The sequence below is a fragment of the Nyctereutes procyonoides genome, unplaced genomic scaffold (genome assembly GCF_905146905.1).
Source record: "Nyctereutes procyonoides isolate TBG_1078 unplaced genomic scaffold, NYPRO_anot_genome, whole genome shotgun sequence".
Taxonomy (NCBI): Eukaryota; Metazoa; Chordata; class Mammalia; order Carnivora; family Canidae; genus Nyctereutes; species Nyctereutes procyonoides.
The window spans coordinates 78,922,793-78,934,292 of record NW_026575140.1 but is presented as its reverse complement, the minus strand read 5'-3'; the positions used below and the strand labels follow the sequence as shown (position 1 = coordinate 78,934,292).

Genomic DNA, 11,500 nt, shown 5'->3' with positions numbered 1-11,500 from the left:
CTTGCTTTTGAACCCTTGTGTCTCTTCAATTATAAATAAATCTCTGTTGGGGACCACTGCCATTTCAAATTCCCATTCCATTATTTCAGAAGAGTCCAATAAGCAACCATAACAAAGCAATCCTACTAGACCAACTTTCCAACACAAACACATAAGAAAAACTAGACAAAATATATGAAACTACTATTTTCAGGCAGTGGACAAGGAGTCAAGAATGGAGATCTATGAAAGAAGGGACACAAATTAGTTGATCCCGAAAATAGCCAGGACTCTCCACCTGGAGGTGTCTGTTATACAACACTGGAGGGCAAACCCAAGCAACAGGTGGAAGGACAGAGTTCAAGGATAATGAAGCAACTAAGAGGCAGAACACAAAAAAAAAGAAAAATCTCCAGAAATCTGCAAAGGAGTGTTTTCTAGCTTATAGCTAAATATAATAAGCTATACATGCACGTGCAGCTTGAGACTCCAGAAGCCCAGGCAAAGAACAATTAAGAGAGAATAACTACTGGGGAGGTGAATGCTGGATTGCAGAGCTTGCAGGGGGTGAGATGTTTGAGATCTAGCAACCAAAATGGAAATACCTCATTGAACATTCTGTGCCTTAGAAACCATATGTCTTAGCAGTAGAGAGAAATTAGCTCTAAAATGATGTCCACTCAAAATAAATAAATAAATAAATAAATAAATAAAATGATGTCTACTCTTTTGTGACCCAACAAAGTTTCAAAAGAGAATCTTACAATAATCAAGTAAATTTACAAATAAATTGACAGCTTGTCAGTACCAATTACAATATTCTTTAAAGAAAGAAAACAAGATACAGACTTCAACATTATATGTCCAGCATCCAACATCCAATCCATAATGTCCAACATCCAACCAAAATTAACTAGACAAAGATTAAAAGGAAATGTGATTCAAAACGAAGAAGAGTATCAGTCAATAGCAACACATCCAGAAATAACATAGATGACAGGATTTATCAGACAGAATTTGAAATAGCTATGGCGAATATGTTGTAAGGGTTTTTTTTTCTAATATGAAAAATTGGAAAATTTAAAAATAAATAAATGTAACTGAAGAGCATATAGAGCTGAAGTGAAAATTTCACTAGATGTGTTCAATAGCTAATTAGACACTTTAAAATAAAAGAATTTGAAGACTGGGACGCCTGGATGGCTCAGCAGTTGAGTGTCTGCCTTTGGTTCAGGTTGTGATTCTGGGGTCCTGGGATTGAGTGCTGCATTGGCTACCCCAAGGGACTCTGCTTCTCCTCTGCCTCTGTCTCTGCCTCTCTCTCTGTGTCTCTCATGAAAAAACAAAATCTTTACAAAAAAAAAAAAAAGAAAGATTTTGAAGACTAAGTATAAAAACTATCCAGGCTACAGGTCATAGGGGGAATAAAAATGAAAAACAGGATGCAAAAAAATGAAACATAAGAAGAAAAAATAAATTAGATTTCAAAAATTTAAAACTTTTTTTATATCAAAATACATTATTAAAGAATTGTTGGTGTGCCTCGGAGGCTCAGTTGGTTAAATGTCTAACTCTTGATCTCAATTCAGATCTTAATCTCAGGCTCATGAGTTTGAGCCCCATGATGGGCTCCACACTAGGCATGGAGCCTTCTTTTAAAAAAAAAAAAAAATGTCTTGGTAAGCCACAAACTGGGAAAAAATATTAATTTTTTTTAACTGACAGAGGTCTCATCTAGAATAGAGAACTTTTGTGACAATAATAAAAGGAAAATCAATCTTTTTTAGTGGACAAAGTATTTAAATTAATCCTTCACAAGAAATAAATATATGAAGTCAATAAACATATGAAAATTTGTTCAATATCACTATTCATCATAGCAATGCAAATTAAACTAACAATGAGGAAGCCCTACCCCTACCATACTGTCTTTTTTTACATTGACAATAACAAATATTGGTAAAATGTGGAACAACTATAACTCTTATTTGTCAGTTGATGGAACAGCAAAATGGTGAAATCTCACTGGATAATAATTTGCCTCTTTCTTAAAAAATTAGACATACACTTACCTCTTACTCAGAAATTCATCTAACATTTATTCATCTAAAATAAATAAAACATATGATCACAAAAAGATATGAATAAACTGTTCATCATAGCTTTATTAAATAATCAAAACTGAAACAACTCAAAAGCACATCAACCACTAAATGAATAAATAAGGTATGGTATGTTCATGGAATATGGAACATGAAGGGAAGGAAAACTTTTCATCCCTTTCTTTCAGTTTCTTTGGCTTGTCTAATAATTAAATTGACATAAGACAGATTAAGAGAAGAAAAAAAGCAAATTTTAATTTGGTATGTACAGGATCTCCTTGAAATATGACTCAAAGAAATGACCAAACCAGGCAGCTTTTGTTTGTTTTAGACAAAAAAACAATAAATTTGTGAGGGAGGAATTGACAAGACAGAAAAATTTGGGCTTTGGGAAATAAATTGGAAGGATAACAAGGTTCATTTATATAGCTTTCTTGACCTTAAATTCTCCATCTCTGGTAATAAAAATGTCGCTCTTCCTCTCGGTTGAAGAAGGGTATATATATTTCACATGGGAGATTTATTTGCTTTTAGGGAGACAAAGGAATTCAATGTTCTTCTTGCACTGGCCACTTCTAAAGTAACTTTAATTTTAAATAATCAATATGCCAAAGTGTTATATTTTGGGGCGGCCTACCCTGAACCTTACCAAATACTACCCAGCAATCAGAAGGAATGAACTTTTTACATTTGATAATATGTGTGAATCTCAAAAATCGTTTGCTAAGTGAAAACATCCAGATACAAGAGTATACAGATTGTATGATTTCACTCATATAAAACCATAAAAAACTCAAGATTGGAGAAATTGGATCAATGGTTGTTGGGGTGGGAGCAAAGGTGTTGAGATAGACTAACTGAAGTGGGCATAAAAGAATATTTTGCAGGGCTGAGAACATTCTAAATATAGTTTTTTAAGATTTTATTTGTTCATGAGTGACAGAGAGAGAGAGAGAGACAGAGACAGAGACAGAGACATAGACAGAGGGAGAAGCAGGCTCCATACAGGGAGCCCGATGCAGGACTTGATCCTGGGATCATACCCTGAGCCAAAGGCAGACACTCAACTGCTGAGCCACCCAGGCGGCCCACATTCTAAATCTTAATGAAGTGGTGTTTCCATGGTATACACATCTGTCAAAACCCACTGAACTGACTATTAAAATGATTGCATTTTATTCTATGTAAATTATACCTCATTAAAGTTTTTAAATTCCAATTCCATTTTCTCATTTTGCAGAGTGTCCCTCAACAATTAGTTATGCTTACTATATCCCTCAACTCTCTGTTGACCCTCAAGAGTTCAAAAACCCATCTTTTCACTCATTACCATATGATAGTTTACAGAAAAGTTGTATAATTCTATGCCGTTCACTCTTGCATATCTGCATACCTGGCCACTCATCGCATCATTAATCATATTTCCTACCTTTGATTCAACTTAGTTCAGTAGAGGATACCACTTAATTATTAAAAGACCACTGATTTTTACTTCTTCCAGTAACTGAGAAATTCAAAATCTAAAACCCATAAAGTCATGAATTCTCATACTTTGATTATCTCAGGAGTGGAGGGATGATTGATACCAATTAGAATTTAGAGAACCGCCAGTGCCCTACCTTGACTTATGAATTAACTTTTAGTGAGACTTTGTTTTCTCCTGGGAGTCTCTGGAGCACATCCATGGAGACAATGTCCCAGAGGAAGCTAGGAGAGTGCCCCACTAACAACTCGTTATTTTGAGAGACGAAATCGTGACTTAGTGTGAACTGATCTATTAATCACTTTGAACACAATTCTCTTAAACACTGAAGCCATCTTTCTATTTCTTGAAAGCTTTACAAATAGAATTCAGCAATGCATATCAGCACTTACCTTAAATTTTAGAGAGATTCATTTTCCTGGTACAAAAAAAAAAAGGAGAAGGAAAAAAAAAAGGAGAAGGAAATTTTGTTTCAATGCTGTGCCTTGATAAAAATCTCTCGTTCTCTTTCAGTCGGCTGGAGGATAAGGACCCGCCTGAGAACCAGATCTGTTTCCCTGAGAATCATTAGTACTGTGAGTATTGCTTTGCTACAGAAAAGCAGAGAGTACTATTCTGGGTAAAGTGTTACTCTTCTGTAGAACGAATAGATATGGCTAGCGTTGATGCCTTGAAACCTTGAAATAAATTCCAGTAAATGCATCTCAGTATCATATAGAAAAGTCATAACTGTGACTGGGCTTGCACCAGCAAGCAGTCTTAATCCACTGCATTTTACCCACATCCATCAATCCTTGGGATGAATTTCAAACTGGCTGTCTTTATTTGCATTCCTGTTTTTCACAGTCTTCTAAGTAGTGCTTCTTGATGCACTTCCTTTTGCGGAGTTTATAGAGTATAATCTAGGTGCCTCTGCTTTAAGGTCATACCGGTATTGGGCATCTTCAAATTCAGTACATGATAAAACTGAAATTGCCCCCAGCAACAGTTTTTTTTAAAAAAGCCAAATGAAGAAGCAAACAAACAAAAGGTGAGGTTTGGGACATATTGCCCAGATTCAGAAAAAAATATTTGTTAATACTTTTCTATTTATTTTTCTTCTTTTGAGACCATGACATGTTTAAGGAAAATGAAGGATACTTGATTGCAACAACATAGCTCAGAGAAAATGATTCCACTCTACCATTGAGCATTAAGCGCCAAGTGGGTTAAGAAAACTCTCTGTACTCTGGGCAATCTGGAAATCTGGGAGAATAACCAGAACACAGTAAGAAACACAAAGCCCTGATTAGGGAAAGATGGAGCAGAAAGATTTGCATGCAGCAACATTTACATAAAAGCTGGAAGCAGCAGCAGTGGACTTGGAAACAAATTATTTAGCAAACAGTCCCTGCTATGTCTCCAGCATTTGAAATACAACAGTAGCATTTTATACACATATACATGTATGTCTACATAAACTCATAGGTAAGTGGGGACACAGTGTCCACAAACTATCCATTTATATAATCCTTTAGAAAATCTCTCTTGAGGGTTTATTTTATGCCAAGCCCATGCATAGGCCCCACAGATATTTTTGCTGCCCTCAGGGCCTTAGAGTTTGTGGAGGAAGCCCCCAAAAAATGTAAATACAATTTTGTAAATGTTCAGATATGGAAATGCCCAGGGGGTTACAGGGAGTGAGAGTAGCACCAGAGCTAGACTGTGGACATGGGGAGTCAGGGAAGGCTTCCCATGACATAGCTCCTCGGCTGGGGTCTAGAAGTAAGATAGGACTTAGCCAAATGCTGGAGACACTTGCGGAGGACGCAGGCCACAAGGTAATAGTATGTGTGGTGATTAGGTGACCCAGAAGGAGGATGGCGCCTTCAGAGAACCAGAGCAGGGTCAGCAAATTGTGGCTGTTAAAGGGCGCCAGCTCAGGAGTATTTTAGGCCTCGGGGGCTCTGTAGCCTCTGCTGCAACTCCTCAACTCTGCCAACTGCAGCACCAAAGCAGCCACAGGCAATATGTAAATGAATTAGCCTGGTTCCAGGGAAACCTTATTTACAAATAGTGAGCCAGACTCTACACTTGGGTAACTCAATAAGCATGGTGCATAGAATGGGGAAGGTAAACGGCAGATTCAATGCCTTGAATGCGTTGATGGTCCTGAGGAGCACCATGGTCAGAATTGTGTTTGAGAATGACCACTCTTGCTACAATTTGAAACGTGGGTAGGAAAGAGTATGACAGGTCAGGGGAGAGGGAGCTAGGAGGCTGTACTGATGCTAATGGAAGATAATGGCATGAACAGAAATAGCCTGGAAGAGAAAGGAGAAACAGATTGAAGAGTAAGGAGCGAACAGGAACAGAACAATTACCAATTGCCACGGTGAAATGAGGAGCAACACCATATGACTATGTTGTAACTTCTCCAAAGGAAAAGAAAAAGAGTCTAGACTCTATTTAAATCTGGTAAGCATGTCGACTGCAATATTTAATCCAGTATTTTAACCTTATCACCTTAGCTTCCCAAGGTTATTTTCCTTTCTTTGAATATTGCTATTACCTGCTAACTCACGCTATCTGACCTTCCTCCAAATCTTACAAAACTTCACACATGCTCACCACCCAGTCTAATCAGTTGTCCAAACAGCTACCGCCAGGTTCCTGCCACTTCTCTTTTGCTCTACATCCCTTCTGCGGGGCACCCCTGCCATTGCTGCTCGGGCCACTGCTCTCACCAGGCATGGCCACTTCTGCTGCTACCATTTCAGCTGACACCATTGCTGCCACTCCTGGGTCCTCGTGGTGCCAAAGCCAAGTCATGGCCCTTACAAAAGGGCATAAGGTCTGCATTGCCTCTGCCTTGCTTTGTCACCTAGATACATAGCAGTGCTGTCTGTGACCAGGGAGCACATTCGATTACTACCTGCAGCCCCTTCCTCATGAAACACAGATAAACGTGTACACAGGTTGGCAAAGAAGGTGACACTGTATTTTCCTCACATACGCATATGCAAAAATTTGCCCCAGGTTCGCAAACTCCCTGGCTCAAGATTCACTCCTCCAAGAGTCTTACGAACCCATCATGTAAACTGATTCATTGGAGGCCTACCCCATCTGTTAGCTTATCAGAAGTGCCGGGACAGGCCCACCTCCCAGCTCCAGTTCCAGCTGAATTTTCTGCTTTGGCCGTCTTTCACAAGCTTCAGGCCTTGTCTGGAATGCATTTGCCCTCCCTACCCCACTCTCTTTTCCTGTTGAACTCCTTAGGCCTCTCCTTCTCTAGAAAACCTTCTCTAATCCCCACCCAGGCTGGGTAAGGGGTCTCTCTGGGTGTTCCCAAAACACTCTGTGCCCAACTCTACACTATCACTCCCTACACTATCACCCTCCCTATTTAAATGATAAACTCCTTAGTCCCTGAGCAGGACTTGGAACATAGGAAGCTCTCAACAAATGCCTATGGAATATATAGGTTTAATTCTCTTCTCCAAATTATGGAATGTTTAGCCCTTAGTGATTTTGTATTAACCAGGAGAGACTGCCACTCCTTCTGAGCGGGGAACGAAGATAAATCTGTATCTGCCCTATTTTGAGGGACAAGGCCAGATAATGGAAGATATTGACCATTAGTACAAATTCAAATACTTCTGTGTCTCTGATAGTCTCATGGGAAATAACTAAAGCTTTTGACTTAATAGGCAAAAAAATAATCCTTCCTGGTCTAGAAAAGAGTGGGAGGAAATGGAAGTATTTTTCTCCTCTAGGCTCTCAGAGAGTTCTTGTTCTCTCATATGGGGATAGAATTAAGTCATATATCAATAAACTATGAGCTGCCTCTTTCATGCAAAGTTTCCCATACTTTGAAAACGGGGCAGTTCATTTCACAGCAATTACCTTATCCATTGCAAAGAAGAACCATGGGGAAGAATAATATATCCTCCTCAATAAGATAGGAAGTAGTGTTACTGTTTTCCAGTGAATTTTAAGAGAACAAGAAGAAAGTTCTCAACCTATGAATTTGCAGATACAAATAGAAATGCCTTGCTTGGTATGAAAAGATACTTAGTCATACAGGAAGGTTTTGGTAGGGATGTATTTTCCAGGATCCACTTTGTTATCCCAAGCATTTGCTAGCCTTTTCGCTTTTTTAGTTTCGTGTCTATGGATCTTTATCCAGTATACATTGATTAGGTACTTCTGCATATTAGGCCCTAATTCAGCTGGTCTTGGCATTTTGAATTAAAGTTTAGTACATTTTCCTACTTGCTTAGCAATTTTATTCATTTCATTTGAATGTTTTTTAGTCTCCTTTGTTAAGAGTCTGAATTAGGATTTGGAAGTGGATTCTTGAGAAAAACATCTGTTCTATTATCTAAGTTGTATTTCACTGCTAATATACAACAGCTATGGTTTTTAGTTGTAGAAATACACACACACACACAGACGGGGGGTGGGGAGTTGTAAAATCAGCTTTTTAAAATGTATTTATAATATAAACCAAGAATTTCTTTTAGAATATAATAGAGGAGTGTGGATTAATTTCTTATGGACCACAGTTCAGTTTATGCAGACATACCATTATATATACTTCTAATAATCATACGGATTATTGACAGTTATAACACACTGCAGTGATTACCCTTATAGCTGTATATGGATGGAAAACTACTTCTCCAGTTATCAAGTGTACTTAGTACTTTCAAAGTCTATCAAAAGCTGTTTAGAGACTGCTGGATGGCTCAGTGGTTGCACATCTGTCTTTGGCTTAAGGCATGGTCCCGGGCTCCTGGGGTCGAGTTCTACATTGCTTCTCCCTCTGACTATGTCTCTGCCTCTCTTTCTGTGTGTCTGTCATGAATAAATAAATAAAATCTTAAAAAAAAAAAAAAAAGAAGCTGGTTTAGCTGGCAAAGATCAGGCCAATCATGAGTAAGGAAGGCGTGCTTAGGGTGTATATGTGTATGTGGGAGGAGGGAGACATCATGAAGGACTTTAAGTAGAATCAGAATACTTTTTTGTTTTTTTTTTGTTTTTTTGTCCATAACCTGTATTTGAGCATGGTTCTAAGGACCTACTTTCTTGCTCGTCTTTCTAGACTATCAAGGGACATGAGAAATGGCACAACAATCACAGAGTTCATCCTGCTAGGCTTTCCTGATATCCAAGGACTACAAATCCCTCTCTTTATAGTGATCTTTTTCATCTACATATTAACCCTTGTGGGCAATGGGGTCATAATTGTCATTGTGTGGGCAGAGCCCAGGCTACAAATACCAATGTACTTCTTCCTTTGCAACTTGTCCTTCCTAGAGACGTGGTACACCACCACAGTCATCCCCAAACTGTTGGAGACTTTTGTGGTGGCAAGAGCAACCATTTCCATCCCCTGCTGTCTACTGCAGTCCTTCTTCCACTTTTTCCTGGGTACCACTGAGTTCTTTATCCTCACCATCATGTCTTTTGACCGTTACCTGGCCATCTGCAAGCCCCTTCGCTACCCCACCATTATGACCAGTAACCTCTGCCTGCAACTTGCCCTCAGCTCCTGGATGGTCGGCTTTACCATTGTCTTTTGTCAGATGCTTCTGCTCATCCAGTTGCCATTCTGTGGCAACAATGTCATCAATCATTTCTACTGTGATGTTGGTCCCATTTTGAAAGCAGCCTGCGTAGACACAAGCATTCTGGAGCTCCTGGGTCTTTTGGCGACCATCCTGGTGATCCCAGGGTCACTCCTCTTCACAGTAATTTCTTATATCTATATCCTGTCCACCATCCTACAGATCCCTTCAGCCACTGGCAGACAAAAGACTTTCTCTACCTGTGCCTCTCACCTGACGGTAGTCTCCCTGCTGTATGGTGCTGTCTTGTTCATGTACCTGAGACCCACAACACACTCTTCCTTTAAGATTAATAAGGTGGTGTCAGTGCTAAATACTATACTCACACCCCTTCTGAATCCCTTCATTTACACAATTAGAAACAAGGAGGTTAAAGCAGCCCTAAGGAAGACAATGACTTGTCCAAAGACTCATCATCCAGAGTAAAACATGCAACATGCGACAGATACAAAAATTAAATGTGAAAGAAGACTGTGGAGAAGATAAAAATGTGAAAGTAAACTATGACGGTTAAGGTCTCCTATAAAGAGTTTGTTACCTATAAATGAACCAAGAGTCCTCCTTCAAAAGAAGTGAACTCATTTTCCAACAAGGAAATCCCAGAATACCTTCAGATGCATGAAGTAGGACTAAGGACTTTCTCAATTATAAGCAGAATGTAGAAACCACAAAGGTCAAGGACAACTGTCAGTAACTTAAAAAAAAATGTAAGGAATCCTGTCTCCCTGTTTGTTTATAATAACTCTTCTTGCCTCATTTCCTTGTCAAAGGCATAAAACATCCCACGCATTTTCTCAGTACTTAGTTTCTTCACAGTATAGTCAGGCTCCTAATCAACTCTAATGGGTCTTTCAAAAATGTTTTAAATAAGCCAGGTTTTTGTTTGATAAGGGGAATTTAATTTTAATAGAATACAAATGTTTCCATACCTGTAAAGGTGTTTATTTCCAGATAACAACAAAACTTGAGGACATGATGTGAAAATGTCCAACTGAATTAGGCCAGTTCCTATGCTTCAATCTAGGTAAGACAGGTGCCTAGGAAACCAAAAGAAGTCAGAGAGCCAACTATGAAGGCTTTCTTCCTGGAAAACTCAGCCCCCAGTTTACATTAAAGACAGGGCTTACATGTAAGGTTATCATATAAGGTCCCTCAAGGCAAATGACAAACCCATTCATTTAACCATGTTCTCAGGCAAGACATTTGGCAGAAAAAGTTTATTACAAAATGATGATGGAGGTGAGCCATAGTTTGTAAGAATGAGTATTATATATACATACCCCTCTTCCCACAGCAAAGAAAGTGTATCATTAAAAGCCCATTAAACTGTGATTTTTTTAAAGAAAGGATTGATGCACATTCCTTTTAATATTGAATTGAAAATTGCAAAAGCAAAACAAAGTGTAATGAGATGAAAATGTTATTATCTCAACTGTCCAATCTGATTTATCTTAGAATTTGAAGGCAGAGAGACCCTAAGGATGAATATTTTCAAGAGCCCTATCATCAAAAGCATGGTTTAAATTGCCCTGAATGAGAAAATCTGGGTAATATCTAAGTGCCCCTCAGAGAGGAAAAGTAAAGAGAGGAGAAATGAGCCAAAAAGAGGAATTTAGCAGAAGTCTCCAAGTTGGGGAGCCTACAGAACATTTTAAGGATGGAGATGCTTATCCTCAATTTGAGACCACATTTCTATGCTGTCCCACTGCTTTCTCCTTGAACCCTCAGTAAAGTCTCCTACATTACCAAATATACGTATGAGCAGGACGTGTATGTCACACTCATTCACATACGTGTATGTTGTGTGTGTAATGCAAGGAAGAACTGAGTTTCTTGTCTGGAATGATGTGGTTTGGATTAGAGACAGCAATGCCTACAGAATATGCAGAAATTTTAGGAAGAACGTCAGACTTTCATTAGCTTGGGCATGGCTCCAGGTAACCTATATCTAGGGGAACTGAGACACCTGGGTTATATTATATTATATTAAAAACTTTTTTTTAATCTGCTTTCAAGTTTCACAAATATTAGTTTTCCTAGATTTAGCTTATCTAAGAGTTACCTATTTGATGGCAGACAGAGGGTAACATAAAACACCTTGACAGATCGTATAAAGGAGAGAAAAAATGTGAGAGTACAACTCCACATTCACGAAAATCAAAATAGTGCCATTTACTCATGCATTTTTCATATTTTATTTATATGTTGGTATCATGTACCAAGCAATGTGCCGGGTACTGATTCTGTTGGGACAAAAATACATTTTTTTTTATATTCTCCCAGAAAATCAGTGCTTGGAGTTGGAAATACCAGAGTTGGAAAAG

The 11,500-nt window shown here is 38.6% G+C and overlaps 1 protein-coding gene across 1 annotated transcript; it reads left to right on the top strand.

The window, feature by feature from the left end:
- Nucleotides 1–8,612: 8,612 nt before the first annotated feature.
- On the top strand, nucleotides 8,613–9,602 carry LOC129496831 (olfactory receptor 6X1). The gene has a single exon (XM_055305182.1). It carries the CDS (start codon nucleotides 8,613–8,615, stop codon nucleotides 9,600–9,602), a length of 990 nt encoding a protein of 329 aa, XP_055161157.1.
- Nucleotides 9,603–11,500: the final 1,898 nt, after the last annotated feature.

Coding starts and splice junctions, on each gene's coding strand:
- LOC129496831 (XM_055305182.1), top strand. CDS start 8,613: ATGGTTCTAAGGACCTACTTTCTTGCTCGTCTTTCTAGACTATCAAGG.